The 16403-nt window shown below is 38.6% G+C and overlaps 1 protein-coding gene across 1 annotated transcript in view; it reads left to right on the top strand.

Annotated features, from left to right (window-relative positions):
• The first annotated feature begins 1141 nt into the window (after positions 1-1141).
• LOC118240958 (plexin-C1-like) overlaps positions 1142-16403 on the top strand; it is a 17014-nt gene continuing 1752 nt past the window's right edge. The window contains exons 1-14 of the mRNA XM_081713863.1: positions 1142-5246; positions 5406-5537; positions 6467-6601; positions 6923-7023; positions 9389-9494; positions 9772-10017; positions 10444-10520; positions 10643-10941; positions 11277-11379; positions 12014-12107; positions 12968-13006; positions 13413-13543; positions 13628-13804; positions 15528-15630. Coding sequence (XP_081569989.1) covers positions 4326-5246; positions 5406-5537; positions 6467-6601; positions 6923-7023; positions 9389-9494; positions 9772-10017; positions 10444-10520; positions 10643-10941; positions 11277-11379; positions 12014-12107; positions 12968-13006; positions 13413-13543; positions 13628-13804; positions 15528-15630 — 2664 coding nt within the window. The 5' untranslated portion in view covers positions 1142-4325. The remainder of the gene's footprint in view (positions 5247-5405; positions 5538-6466; positions 6602-6922; positions 7024-9388; positions 9495-9771; positions 10018-10443; positions 10521-10642; positions 10942-11276; positions 11380-12013; positions 12108-12967; positions 13007-13412; positions 13544-13627; positions 13805-15527; positions 15631-16403) is intronic.

The raw sequence follows: 16403 nt of genomic DNA, 5'->3' as shown, positions 1-16403 counted from the left end.
CTTATCTTATCTTATCTTATGTCATACTTGTGTATCCCTGTTTTGCACTGTTTTGTGTTCTCGTGGCAAATGAAGTCTTGCACATTGAGTAATGTGAGTTTATGTTTATGTGAGTAATACTCACTACATTTCACAATAGAATAAATTCTCAAATGGTCATTCAAAAAATGTAATTAATAAAGTAAAATGAAATAGCTGCAGCACCAGACAAATTGTAAATAATAGTAAATAATATATACAGCCACAAGCAGTGATCACAGGGTCCAAGCACTAGTCTGAGTATTAACTTGTGTGTCTGACATGACTGTACACTATGCACCAGTCTGGGCAATAACTCTTATGTCTGACTGATGCATCCCATAAGCATCATTATTAAAGATGTTAAATAACTTCATTCATCATTGCCTGAAGTGTGCAGTGGTTGGGATTTAAACCACAGACATTCCATAGAGTTGGTGCATGCAGTAGCTGGGGAGCCACCATGGGAATTGTAAAGTGAGTCACTTTGGGAGTTTTTGTTAATAGGCTTTTTAAAGCTGGTAGTTAATTAATTCTAAAATTCAATTTTAAACATATAAAAATATACAAACTTTTTTCACAGTAATAAATATGAATAAAGACATTTTTCCATTTTACTATAAACATACACTACTTGGTAGTTGAATGGCCAATGTCAAACCTATTAAATGCATGATGAGGATGAATTGGCTGATAGTGGCCATGTTTTTTGAGCGATGACATCGTCACTGAGTGCCCTGATAGAAGTTTATGATGATGTAGACACATTCAAGGAGGGTCTGACCCTCCCTGTGCAGTTTAACCTTTCATTAATATTAAGATTGCTAATATTTTTTGCTAATATTCTTTATTTTCACATTTAAAACTCTTATTTTTATCTTTATTGAATTTTACTGTTGCGCTTTACTTTTTTTCTGTTTTGTTATTTTATTTATTCCTATTGTATCCTTTTATAAAGCACTTTGATTAATAAGTGATATATAAATAAGGCTTCATGGTACTATTATTATTACACATTTGTACACATTTTGTTTGTACACATTGTGTCACGATTGGCCACCCTCCTGGCATCCATGTTTCCATGGTTTCCCTGTCGCATATGTTTTCCTTGACTACTTGTTGTTCCGTTTTTTGGTTTCGTTTTCTCCGCCCCTCGTATGTTCCTTTATTCCATTCTTGTTTTAGTTTTCGCTGTTCCTATGTTCACCTGTATCTGGTTAGTCTTTGGTGGTCTTGGTTATTTAAGCCGCGTTTCGTTCCCTAGCTTGTCGGTTATTTTGTTAAGTTAGGTTTGTTCTGTCGTGTTTAGATTACGGTCGTCGTCCTTCCTTTTCCGTTTGTTTAGTTCGTGTGTTATTTCGCTTCAGTTTTTTCCCTTTGTCTCTGTTTATAAGCCTGCCGTGTTTTTCTTTCCCTAGCTCAATAAACCGCTTCCTGCATTTGCCGTCTGCCGCTCGCCTTGTTCCTGTTGGAACCGATACACTTTGCAAGCTGCTAACTGCATGTTTAGCGAATGCTATTTTATTTTAGTTTAATATTGTCATGTCACCCTCAGCCACCTTCCACTACAAATCCCAGAATCCCATACTCAACCCAGAAGACCAATCACCAACCAGGCACAGGCTACATTTCATCACACTATTAATCTCAGATGCGCCTCATTTCACCTGTCTATTTATACGTGCGTAACAGACTCACTTTTTGTGAAGTATTGCCGTTGTTGCTTGGTACAGTAAGTGTGTCTTGCTATTTCATTGTTCCGACCCTGTTTTTCCTTTTGGATTTGTATGCTTGGTGTTTGATCCTTGCACATCTTTTACTTCATGTTTGTTGAAGCTATTTATTATTTATTTATTATTGAACTTGCATTAGTTATATCCACAAGCATTTGATCGGTTTTGCAACCTAACATTTATCAGTAATGTTAACCTAATGCTACACAATTATGGTGGCATAGTATATTTACATTTACAGCGTTTAGCAGAGGCTCTTATCCAGAGCGACTTACAAAAGTGTTTTGTCATTTACTCATAGAATACCTCCTAGTACAGTAGGTTAGAGACCATAATACCAATGAAGTAGAAAGCTGTTGAAATACAGGGATCAATGCTGATGCACTGATGATGTGCAAAGTACATAAGCTCAGACAAGGAGAGAAGAAAAAATACTGAAGAGCTTGCATCGATCAGATGCTGATTATTAAAATTTTCCTCTGTAGTAGGATAACTTCTCAGAACTTGGAAAGGAGAGACTTGTATGAGCTGAGGTCTGACTCTAGGTGAGTTTTCCTCCACCATATTTCTTTAGTCCTTAGTTCTCTCAGCAGAGTGTTTCAGCAGGAAGGTGAGGGAGATCTTGCAGGTCTAGAGGAGAGAGTGCACAGAAGATTCATTGATGAGGAGAGTGTAGAAATGAAAGTATTAGTAACTGTATCCAGAGAAAGAGAAGAAAGAGCATCAGAGTGAGGAAGGGTGGACGAAATAGTAGAAGTAAAGGATGATGGAGTGATGGAGCGTAGATTGCAACAGAAGGATGAAGAACACATTGGGGAGATAGGGATGGAAAGAGAAGGGAGGGAGAGAGAGGAGGATAGAAGGTGTTGGTCTGAGAGGTGGAGGGGGTGACTGCGATGTCCAATGTTGTGGTGGTCCGGGTGAAAATCACGTCCAGAACATTGCCCACTCTCTGAGACAGGTTGAGGGTGTGGTCAAATGAGGTCAACAGTGGAAGGGTGCAGTAGGAATGTGGCTTGTCTGATGGAAGGTCGAAGTCACCAAAGAGAATTAATGGATTTCCTTCACTGGGGAATTGACTCAGGAGGACATCAAGCTTGTCAATGCAATGAAGTTATCTAGGGAACCTGGAGGGCGGTAGATGACAATGATGGGACGTTTGGTAGGGAAGTACAGGAAATAGGATGAAATTCAAAAGAAGGGATGGAAAGTGGAGTGAAATGCTGCTGTTGTGACAATTGTAAACCTGTGCCACCACCCCTGCCAAGACACCCCAGAGAATGTGTGAATGAAAAGGCAGAGGACAGGAATCACTGAGTTCTCAGGGGTGATCCAGGTGTCTGTTAGAGTCAGGAAGTGTAGTGAGTGGAGGGATGCTAGGGCTGGACAGCAGATTGGCAATTCCAGAGCCATCCTTCCACCACTATCTGTGATTGTGCAGAATATTTAAAGTCATTTGATTCCACATTTGCTATAGAAGCAGATGAAAATTATCTGCCTTTTCAAATGCTAACATGTCTAATTTCTTATAAGTGCTAGTGTTATTTGTGTGCTGGTTTATTATTATTATTATTATTAGCAATTGTGGTGACCTGGTAGCTTCCTGAAGGTTCCTTTTGAGACCTTCTTGATGGTACCAAGAGCTCCGATCACCACTGGTACCACTCATGTCTTGGTGCTCTACATTCTCCTAAGCTCCTTCTCCAGACCCTTATATTTGCTGACATTTTCAGCTTCCTTGATCTTAAGGTTCCTATCATCTGGGATTGCCACAGCTATCAGGAAGTACTGCTTACTTATTACTACTGTGTATTATGATCCTGTTTAGTATATTTATAAGGTTCATTATATATTTTAGTATATATATCTCAAATTATGTAAAACAATGCCTTTATGATATCTAACAGAACACACCTAATTTATCCTTTCTATGATGGCTTGTTTAGGCATTGCTTGTTCATGTTCATTCACTAAACCCAAATTTAAACAGGACATAAATTGCAGTGTTTGTAAAAAAAATTAGTGTATACGAACTTTGGTTTATATTGAGTTGACTGTAGGGTTTGACTTCTGAACCTTTATGATAGTAGGGTTAGAGAGAGATATACAATACAATAACTTTGCTGCGACTAATATATTTAATATAGACTATATATTTTTAACAGTTAAACAATTAAAACAAATCATTTCTCCATCGGGGTGCAGTACTGAGCCTTGAAGAATCGATGGACTTGCAAAAGGTATACAACTGCTATTAGTTAAATGAAATTTCTGTGATTCTTACTTGATAATCGGAAAATCTACGTGTCTGCAGTCGATCGGATCTAACAATGTCGAACAGTTTCTAAGGATCATCATCTTTTTTCTGTAAATAAAAGTTTTCTTAGGCTGCAGCTGTACACACACATTTGGAAACCGTCACTGACTGAGGATGTTAAAGAGATGACGCGGAAGTAATCGCTTCTACTTTTCGTAGAGTTCTCTGATGCATTTCCATGAACTGCGCTAAGTGCTGCATGTCGCGTAGACAGCTTCGATTTTGTGTATTGTTCGTTCGCCACTTGGCAATGCAAAATGAGGGCTGTATTTCTTGGAATACTTATTTTATTTAAATATGGCGTTTACGCGTTGGAGTACAACTTTAAAGGAGAAATTAGGAACTTTGTTGTTGGACAGGGTAAGGTGTACGTTGTTACCGACTCTCGCCTCCACCAGATGCGTCTCGATCTAGTAGAGGAAAAGTTTAAGGATTTACCAAACCATACACATCCAAACAAAGTTAATATTTTATTGCCTTTCGACGCTAATGGTACACTGATTGTCTGTGGAAGTGATACAAGTGGATATTGTGAGGTCCTCGATATAAATGACATAACCAAAACTATCTACAGAGAGGCTCTGTCAGTTGTACCATTAGTGGATAAATCATCGATGGCATTCCTTGTCGATTTTGATCAAAGTAACGGAGTACAATCCAGGGGTGCATATTTGTTGGTTGCCGGGGAGAATGAAGACAAGGCAAAAAAATATACAGGGTGTAACTTCCAAGGAGGTGTAACCTTGTGGAATACTCTACACTCCCAGACGGGCGATATTTTCTCTACAACAGCCAGTGAACCAACCGACTCATGTGTTATAGTTAAGGATGTTGAGTGGGTGGACGGGTTTCAAACATCTTCGCACTCTCACTCGTACTTATTTCTCAACATTAAGTCTGCAACAGCACCGAGTGTTGTGCTCTTAAGGATGCATAACAGCCGCAAAAAATCAGAAATGACCAGATCCCTGAAAGGTGCGCGGTTACAGTGTTGTGAGGATAAACCCCGCCGCAAGCTCTTGTCCTCTGCCGTTATCTCCTCTGGGAGCCCTCTTTTATGGGTGGGAATATTCACTGCCCAAGAAGAGCACGATGACACTGCTTTGGCTATATTCGACATCAGCGATCCAGGAAACCAAGTTCCTTCAGATTTCGAATGTAGTCCAAAGTGTGCAGAGGTAGGAAACACAAACGTACGATTCAAGTGTGCACGTTTGACAAACATAATATTTACTGTGATTTGCATGCCTTAAACATTATCGTCAGAATTCCCATTCACAATATTTTAATCAGTACTTGACATGTCTTTTTAAATTTTTTCTGTGTCGTTTCTGCAGGTTAAAAGGGACAAGGTATTAAAGCCACAGTCTGAGGTTTTCAAAGTTAGTTCAATGACCTCTGTGGCGGCACAAAAAAAAGGATCGTGGATTGTCCTGTACATTGGAACAGGAAATGGTCAGCTGATTAAGGTCTGTCTGCCTGCACCTCTTTTATTCCCTAATGGAATATATCTGTTATATTGTTAATATATGACATATTTCAGTAAAACCATGACAGAGCACGCCAATATCCATGCATGTACTGACACAGGTGTGATTTCCTTTGCTATAATTTGAATAACCCAGTCTGGGGAATAGGCTATCTACCTACTAGTGAAAGCATTTAAAGCATTTACATTTTCAGTTTGACCTTGAAGTGAATGAAATTCAGAGTCTAGGAAAGGAGAAAGAGCAGCAGATACCTGACAGAAACAGAAGCAGAGTTTGAGTGAACAGGCACTCCTAGTACAGGTAGTCTCTCCGTCTGCTCACCTAGTGCCTGGTGTGCATTTGCTGTTTAGCGGGTAGAACAGCGATGTACTTCAGAAGTACAGTTATAAGGTTATTATTAAGTTGATGTGGAATTACAGTTGCATTCAGTAATAAGAAAATATGCAGACAAGCTATAGTGTAAAAACTGAGCAGAGACAACCAGACAGAGAGAGAGAGAGAGAGAGAGAGAGAGAGAGAGAGAGAGAGAGAGAGCTAGCTGGTGATGTCCAAGGCAGTAAATATAATCTCAGTAACTGAGACACTGACTGTAAGGCAATGGAAGCAAAAAAAATTAAATGCTTTAGTAAACAGTTTTTTGTTGTCAATCCATGCATAACATCTCAAAAATATCATATATAATATATCTCACACAAAACAATTCCCCCAAACAACTAAACTACAGTTCCAATGTGGTTTTAAATGAAAAAATATTGGATCAGTGTTGATATTGGGCAACACTCAAATGCAAGATATTGGTATCAGTTTGGTATCAGAGAAACTGGCATCATGCCATCTCTAGTGATGTTTATTTCATTTGTCTCTCTTGACCAGACATCAGAGATTGTGTTATTTATTTGTGTTTTCAGCTTGTATTGGATAAGTCTTTCAGACCAGGATGTATGAAGGTGCTATACAGATCTGATGATGACAGAATGCTGTTTTCCAGAATGTACTTTGACCCAGTGGATCATAAATGCATCTACATAGTTTTGAGAAATCAAGTGAGTTTTAGAACTAAGGTCCCTTCATCCAATGCTTACATATGTATTGTTAAAATATTTCAAAAAAATTTTTAGGATGATAATTTCATCTATGCAAAGTGTCCCGTAAGTATTTAATAAGTTCTTTAAAGAGCTCAAAGTGTAAACTCAGTGACTATGTTTTAATTTGAGGAAATGTATGTGTCCTGTTCATGATCATGTATGTGTCCTGATCATGATCATGTATGTGTCCTGTTCATGATCATGTATGTGTCCTGTTCATGATCATGTATGTGTCCTGATCATGTGATCCTAACCTGGTTTCCTGTGTGTATGTTGCAGATCCGGCGAGTGGCAGTAACTCAGTGTGGCATGTACAGCACATTGAGACACTGCAGGTCCTCTCAGGACCCTCTCTGTGGCTGGTGTATGAACACAAGCAAGTATGTTTCTCATCTACTCATACACATCTCTCATACCCAACACTGCATTAACATTTTAACTTTTCTGGTATTTCATGTAATATAATAAGTTGAGTTTTACAGTAACACTTGCTAAAACACTAACACTGCCATTGAATAAACATCTAAACAGGAATAATGTATATTATGTATAATATATTAATGCTGTTGCTGTATTGATTTCCTTAATCTTTTGATATAATACCAAACAAAAGGTTAAGCTCAAGTATAATAGTTAATTATTCTCTATATTCTGCCAGCTCAATCATTACAGCAGCTATTCTACCATAATATCATACAGCCAATAAGACATAATGTAAGGGGAATTTTATTTAAAGCAATGGTACCCAGATATGTGTGCAAACATGTAGCAGCTATTGTAGTGTTAACGAGAAATTTCTCAGCAGACATTAACTCTGTTAATATAACGTGGTTTTTATTCCATAGCAGACTAGCCCAACTCTTGAGCAGTCTAACTGAACTTTCCCTGACTCAAAACAGCATAACAATGTACCACATACCTATTTCATCTTTCGTATTTATCCACACTAGCAGGATCCATCAGGGATGATCTGTCAGAAAGCCTGTTAGCATTTTTTGGCCCTAGCATCTAGTGTTTGCCATCCTCTATGCATTCCTCAATAATACTAAGATGATATAAGTCCTCTGGTTTGGCTGAGATATATATTTGAGTATCATCAGCGTAGCAGTGGAAACTAGCACAGTGTTTACATGTAATGTCACTTAGAGGTAGCATATATAAAGAAAAAGCAGAGGCCCTAGAACAGATCCTTGTGGGACACCATAGCTAACCTTGTTGTATGCTGTAAAGTCTCCATTTCTAACAAACTGGCAGTGACTGGCTAGATAAGATTTAAACCAGGAAAGGGCTGTTCCCCTAATCCCAACAAGTCTATCTAGTGAAATGTTGTGATCTATAGTGTCAAATGCTGCACTCAGATCAAGCAATATAAGCAAAGAAACAACCCTGGTCAGAAGCCAACAACAGGTCATTAACTACTTTAATCAGTGCTCTCTCTGTACTATGATGAGGCCTAAACTCTGACTGAAAGACTTCATGTATCTGGTTCTGATTCAGGTTTGAACTTGAAAATAAATGGAAGGTTTAAGATCTGCCTGTAGTTTGATAGCTGACATGATTTTTAGATTTTTTAGGTTAGATTTTTTGATAAGTGGTTGGACACTTGAATGGAAGAGGTGTGGTGCTCCCATGGGCGAGCCAAAGCTCAGCTATTTTGCCGTAGGGCTGTAGTGTTCCTGCAAGGGCTGTAGTGCCAGAGTTGAGGGCTTGTTAACTTTACTTAAGGCATCCAGAGCTTGTACTTCTAACTCGTCAATATGTCTAACACTTTCTAAGGTCTGGATGTCTACCTCTAGCATTAGAACCTTCTGTCAGACTAGCAATAAATCTACACTTCTCACAGATAAAACTATCACTAACGATGGACAAAGAATAGCTAAACATGTTGCACTCTGCACACTGAAGAAGTACGGAAGCGGCCATGATATAAATATAAAAATGCTAATGTTGCTTACATTTTTAAGTAGTTCTTTGGATGTAGTTTTTGATGATAGTGTAATCTTCAATGTCTAGTGGAAGTTGCCAGTTTCCAAGTATAATGTAGTTTAAGGAAAGTCGAAGGAAAAACAAATGGTAAACAATTAGAGAGCATGAAAGGTTAGTATGCCTAAAACTTCATCTCTGCATTTTTTTTCTTTAAAAGTCTCAAATAATCTATGACAAAGCAAATGTGAACACAGTGTAACACGATTTAATTTACAAGATGAATTTGTGTAAGCTCCACTATGAAGTGAGCAACATAGTCCTTCTGTATCGCCTTGGTTGAAAACAATGCAGCAAGGACTGCCATTTTATTTGTCACCAAAACACTGAGTTGACTTAGATGGCTGGTAAGAGGAAGTGGAAAGTACTGAGAAAACTGTCATGATCCAAAGTATATCACCTCATGCCACAATCATTTGTATTAAGGGTGTGTGTGTCTGCCATTAGAACTTTCATAGGTGATCATCTATGAAAACAAGAGAATGAGCACTAAAGTGTACAGAAGCATTTGCAAATACTAAATCTAGCATTTTTATGTAACAGTACTGTTGGACCATGGCAATGTGAAGACTGTGTATAAAAGGGATTTATTATTACCCAATATCAATGTAAACACCATCAAATTATAACTAATATTCTGCATTTATTTATTTACAATATCCAGTGAGTTGGTGGACAGACCAAAAAATACAAAAATAAATAACCAGCTATATATCAAATATTCACCATGTATGATTAATTTCCTCATTTGGGTCATTCTAGATGCTCTACCCAGGATGAGTGTTCAAACTCTACTTGGATCTCAATTCCAGATGATTCTTTTCAGAAAGAGCTGATTTCTTTTCAGGTGGCAAAGCACTCTGGAAATGTAAGTTACATATTCTGGATAAAGTTGTTTTTTCTCCAATAACATCTCAAGAAACAGTCAAATCTGATTAAATTGTTATTAAATTGTTCACCCTAGTAATTTACTTTTATATATAAACTTTATTTATCCCAAAGGGGAAATTTAAATACAATACATTAAAACAAATATTCACAGGACATTATATTAAATACAATACATTAACAACAAATACACACAGGACACACTATAAAAGTCATCCTAATAATGTTCATCAGTAGTCTTTCATTACTTAATTAAGTCTGAGGCAGGCATGGATGTCCCTTATTCAAAATACACATCGGCACCGACAGAAAAGTGGACCTCTTCTGAACGGTTCTGCAGCAGTGGAAGTCAAGACGTTGACCTTATGGGAGCCATTAGAAAGATGAATGCAGGACATAAGAAGAATAATTTTGTATATCCTTTCTATACAACGTTTTCTATACAATCTCTTGGTCACAATACAGGCACCGTACAGTGCCAAAGAATGGAACTGTCAAAATTATTTTAGACCCAGTAGTCATGATATAGTTAAGATATTTCTAAAGCGTCATGCTAAGAAAATATAACCAACATATGAGAACAAATGTCACTGCACAGGCCCGTCCTCCTGGACTCCTCCCTATGTTTGTTTGATGTCTTGTTTGTGTTACAACATGCAGCACTGGACGAGTTTTCCTGTGGGTTTTTAAATAGCAGAGAAACAAAAAGACAAATAAGGGACAGGTGCAGGTCATCAATAATCAGGGGATTGGGAATAGGGAAGGTGCTGTCTGTGTGTGTGTGTGTGTGTGTGTGTGTGTGTGTGTGTGTGTGTGTGTGTGTGTGTGTGTGTGTGTGTGTGTGTGTGTGTCTTCATCTTCATTTCCACACCCCTCCCATGTATCACACCTGTCTCTTGTTATCTCCTTTGTTAACGTGTGTATTTAAGATCCAACAGATGGTTCCTATGCAGCTGGGGATGAGATATGCAGGACTAGTCCATGTCTACTTCTCCTGCATGGCCCTGTAGGTTTAGGATGTGTTCCCTTAAATAAGTTAGTTAATCCTCAACTTGCATCATCCACCTTTGGATGGTCGTGCAAATGAACCAACATCTGCACAACAGAATCCAAGGTTCCTGCATTTTGACAGTGCAACATAGATTATAGAGACTTAGAGACAACAGACAAACAGCCAATAGACAGACAGACAGACAGACAAAGCCCTGCTACAGGATGCCATATGAGCAGTGCTTTCTTTTTTGGTATCTTTAACTACTTGCTCATTCAGCTCACTGTGACTCTTCACTTAAGTGTGGAAGCCACGGGACATTGTCCCTTATCATGCACCTTCAAGAGTGGAAGTAAGGATCTGTGTGACAGCCTTCCTACTGCAGTTTTCCCCAAATGTTCCTGTAGTTTCTCCAGCCAGGACCTGCCATCTAAAGGTCAGTCTTTTTACCGTTTTGACCATGAGAAGTTGTGACTCATTTGAAGTGTACAGTAAGGGTACAGCCTATGTGCTTTTAATGATCATTACTGTAGAATGGGGTTGTATTCAGTTAACAGTATATAATTCTTATTTCTAGGTGTGTTTGTTATAAAGCATAAATAGTTTAAGGTGCAAAGCATTAACATTGCAATCCTAATTTGCTCCTAAACTTTCAAAAATATATAGTAATGGCAATTTTATTTAATGGCACATGCAAAAAATAAGTTGTTGAGTGTTTGACATTTTTCAGTAACTGAACATGTTTAACCAGTAATTGTTTTGGATAACCAGGACTCCAAGTCACAGCAACTGTCACTATTGGAGATGAGACTCTCACAGAAAGCCTGAAACTGAGAAATTGCCCAGACATCTCAGAGAGCTCACCATATGCTAAGTAAGAGCATTCATGTCATTTAAAAACAGTGGGTCATTACAGTAGATTTTCAGTTGGTGTTATTTTAGATCATTAGAAAGCTCACAAAGTCACAACTTAGCCATATTAATTCTTTTAGGAAATTAGTATGAAATATGAATAATACGGGTTCATATGGAGCAGGGAATGGTTTTACAGGATTAAAAACCCATTAAAACGGCTGATCCCATTGGACAGTGCTGCTTGTATGGCTCAATATCACTGTCTATTCATTTAATAGAATTGTACCTTAAACACCATTTCTCACTAACAAGAAACTTGCTCCTTAATGCAGAATTATAATTTGAATACAGTTCATCATAATGCACATTAAAACACTGACATTATTAATAGTTTTTTCTACTGTAAATCTAGTGGTCAACATTCTGTTGTGTGGTACCCAGCTGGCCATCAGGTTTTAATTTTTTTGTACCAAAAACATGGAAACAAGCAAATTTGGGATCAGTATTGAGTGTGATGACTTGGTTTTAGGTTCAGGTGTTCAGATGAGGTTCAGCAGGGTTGTGTGTGTTGTATGTTCCAGTGTACTGCCTATGACTTGTTTACTGGTTCAGGTGTTCAGATGAGGTTCAGCAGGGTTGTGTTGTATTTTTAGGTGTACTGCCTGTGTCTCATCTGGGTGTCACTGGAACTCCAGTAACCAGACATGTACCTGGAATCATGGGTCTGCACCACAGGTGCACATGGAGGTAGGATCATGTAATCTATTCACATGTGCACATACAGGAAGGATCATGTAATCTATTCACAGGTGCACATACAGGAAGGATCATGTAATCTATTCACAGGTGCACATACAGGAAGGATCATGTAATCTATTCACAGGTGCACATACAGGAAGGATCATGTAATCTGTTCACAGGTGCACATACAGGTAGGATCATGTAATCTATTCACAGGTGCATTCAGCGAACAGTTCATCTAAGGGCACATGCACATGACGACTATTTCTTAATGCTTAAGGTCTTAATTTTGTTATTTCTATTCAGTTTTTATGTTTATTATTCTTAATTTTCTATATTTAATTCCCAGTGACATGATGATGTAGTTAATTTTTGTTTTAAATCATATTTCTACTTCATAACACTGAGACAGCTAAATACTGATTTAAGTAAAATAACACCATTAGTGCTGACTTTAGCACTGCCTTTCACACTGTTGACCATAATGTACTTAAGCTTGCCTTTTGGTTTTTAATGTAATAGAGTACCGCTGAAAACCAGGTTACATTGACATACAACAGTAACTTATGTAATATAAAGACCGTTATGTCTTTTTAGAATTTCTACCATTAAATGTATTGGTAATTGGTTATTTCGTCCAGTGAATGAATGCATTGATGCATTTATTTGAGTATACCTGAATAAGATAGCAGTTGCCAACTGAAACAGTGTTTCTTTTAACAATCGCAAACAAACCTCCAATAAAATGATCTGTTTTAAAAAAAAAAAAGAAAAAAGTTTGGCATTTTTGAATGTTGTGATTTGAATTGAGTGACAAATAAAATACAGTTGACTTGCTTTTTTGTTATTGTTTTCCTTCTCTGTAGGATATGTGTAAACAACTAACTGCTAGGAAGAACTACACAGTAAGTAAAGAGTCTCATACACTGTATCAGCGGAAAGATCTGTGTGTGTCTGAGGAAAGTGGGGGCCTTGAAAAGGGAAATGGACTCCAGAAGACATTTGTGTTCATAAATCGAGTAGCAAGTCTTCTTGCACAGGATAATTTGTTTTATTTAGAACACGAAACACAGAATGACTCATACTTTTTGTATTTGTAAGAATTTCTTTACATTTTTTTTCTGTCTAAGACCAACATTGTTGATGTTGATTAGTTATGTACATAATGAGGCAAGCATGCAATGTAAAATTCTGTAGGCGTCATCGTTTCATTAACAGTGCATCAAACAGCCAGTATCAATGCAGGAAGTCTGTAGGCAGTGCATCAGATGGCCAGTATCAAACACTTCTTCTTTTCATGTTCTTTATTAGCCAGAGATCATTTCTCTGTGGCCTAGTCAGGTCTCTTTTCATGGCAAAAACAATGCAGTGATGAAGGGGAAAAATCTGGAACAAGTTGTGAAAATTCTCCTCCAAGGAATCATGGCCTGCAATTCAAAGGAGTGAGTGTTACAGGTGGTGTGTGTATTGTTGTGTATAGAGACACATTTGTTTTGTTTGTTTACTCTTGCTGTTTAATTCCACAGAATTCCTGTGTTAGAACGCTCCACTGACACTCTGAGGTTCCACATTCCAAATGGAAATAAAGGATCTGTCAGGGTGTGTGTGGTGACAGCAGACGGAAGTTGTCATAGCAACGCCACCATCACCTATGGCTCCCAGCCTACGTGTACTGGACTGCAGCCTAGACTCACATGGGCCAGGTAAAGCACAGTGAAAATCTCTGACGGTCATAACACCAAAATGATGCCAAAAATGTTAGAGTACAATACAAAGAACCAGTTTCCAGCTAAAATATTTAATTCAAATTTTATTCATTTTTGTCTAAAAATATTTATAACTTTTCTGACAAATGAGTCCCAATTCCAGCAACATGTTTTTGGGTTAAGAAATATCATACAGTCTCATGTTATTACAATGTTATTACATTATACTTGTAAAATAGCTTGATCCATTTTGAAGACATACAACAATGCAAAATTAGTCAAGTTTGACATTTTAAAAAGAATAATTTGGTGGCATTTACACTTTTGGATACCCCAATGATAAGCTTGAAGTAAACTTTAAGAAATGTTCCAAGGAATCCTCAGAATCAGCTTTACTGAGTTGTATCACACAATGGAGTTAGTTTTATTATAACTTGCAGAAACAAGGTGATCTGAGGTGAGTGCAGCTAAACTCTTTGAGCTGATTGTGGTTTGAGCATCTATTGCTCATTCTCTAGCAGAGATCTGGTGATGGTTAGCCACTTCCTAACAGCATTGCAGCTAATTATACTTTGCTGCAGTGATGTAGGTTTCGTTTCAATTTTGGGGGTCTGCTAACTTGAAGCTCCAGCAAAAACATCAGACAGAGTATCACTGATAAACCTACCCATAGTAAAGACTTCATTCCCAAGGATTGCGATGGATAAAGTCAGTTCCTTACTCAGAAGTCAGCCAGGAAACCAATAAATACCAGTACTCTGTGACTATGCAACTCGCTACCCAGAGGCATTTCCCCTAAGGAAAGTCAAAACAAGGCAGTTGGTCAGTGCTCTGGTGCAGTTCATTTCCAGAGTAGGCATACCGAGGGAAATACTCACAGACCAAGAACCACATCTTACCACCCTTAGACAGATGGCCTCGTTGAAAAATTCAGCAACACAGGGAAGGCCATGCTGAAGAAGTTTGTTGCAGACACGGATACAAACTGGGATACATGGCTCTTCCCATACTTGCTCTTCCTATACAGAGAAGTGCCACAAGCATCCGCCGGATTCTCTCCGTTCCAATTGCTCTACGACAGAGAAGTTAATGGACCGCTGGAAGGGGTCACTGAAGTTCACGACAAAGGACAGGCTGTTGGGCTTTTTGTCAATGTCCTTAAGATGAGGATGAAAATGGCACCACTAACAGGGGGGCAGCAAAAACATGGAGAAAGCCCAGAAGATACAAAAGGAGGGGTATGCCAAAGCGATGCAAGTTCTTTCAGCAGATTGGACAGACATCATATGAGTTGCAGTGTGGTGCGATGAAACTTGTACTCCATCCTTGACACAAAACCACGCGTAAATCCAGAAAGTTCAGCGGATCATACCATCCATCTACGGGGCATTCTCACAGGGTCACAGTGCTCGAACCACCCAGCCTAAACACACATGAGTAGTGTAAGCACCCCAAAACTATGCCCTTTATTTGCGAGTTTCCTTTCTCTGCCCCATAAAGCCATGTAATGCTTGTGCTGCTGGCTTTAAAGCTACTTAGGCTACCAAAATATTTCTTGCTTGATAAATGGATCTTGGTTCAGCATTTCTTGAGAAACATGATTGCAATGTTCACACTTGCTGTTTCATGCTACCCAAGTGCTTTACTAGCTTTATTTCACCTCTGTCACACTGTCTTGAACATTATCTGATTAAATAATTGTTTAACGTTTGTCTTTCAGTGGTGAGCGGCAGATTCATGTGCTGGGGACCAATTTGGAGTATGCAGAGGCAGTCACTGTTCATTTATCGTCCAAAGAGATTATACTCAACTCAGCCAACAAGGTATGAAATGGTGCTCAACCCTCAGAATAAGTTGAGGACAGCTGACTCTTGTTTGCTATTTAAAACTGCTGTAACTGATTTTAAAAGTTCTTCCAAAGGAGTCCACTTGCTCCCTTCAATCCCACACCCTCCATCCCAACCTTTCTCAAAAGCCCACCCCCGCTCCAAACTTTTTTGGTGGCACATGGCAAACCATGCAAATGCATAGGACCCGAGAGATCAGGGGGCCCCATGCTGGCCCCCCAAAAACAGCTAAATGCTCTCTTTCTTTCATTGTTTGACACCAAAGTGATACCATAACATGCTAGCTAACTAATCAGAACGCTCGAGCTCAACTATGAAATGCATGTACCACAGTGGCATCAAGAAAGAGAAAATTAAGGAACTGAAACCAGAATGCTCACTTCTGAATGCAGTAAGTCAATAGGTAAAGATCATACAGGCTGGGTAAATGTGTTTGGCAGTAAAAAATAAAAATGCCTTTGATCAGGACCCCCACACAAAACTTTGCTTAGGGCACCAGAAATGCCAAATCCACACAACGCTCCAAAGACAAAGTGACTTTGTAATTATTTTTAACTGTGTGCTCTTTGCACAAAATAATGGACAGGGAGGGCCACCTACTCTGGGTACAGCCATCGATAAAGTAGGCTTTGCAGATGGATGAGCTTTAATGAAAGAAAACAAACAGATCCAAGAACTGCAACAAATCATGCAGCTGAAACAATCAGAGAAATGTGAGTGTGTATGCAGTGTAGTGCAGTAGTCTGAAA

Source organism: Electrophorus electricus, chromosome 4 (assembly GCF_041902795.1).
Source record: "Electrophorus electricus isolate QZ-2024a chromosome 4, ASM4190279v1, whole genome shotgun sequence".
NCBI lineage: Eukaryota > Metazoa > Chordata > Actinopteri > Gymnotiformes > Gymnotidae > Electrophorus > Electrophorus electricus.
Note: the sequence above shows the minus strand (reverse complement) of the source record. Positions and strands in the feature narration are given on the sequence as shown.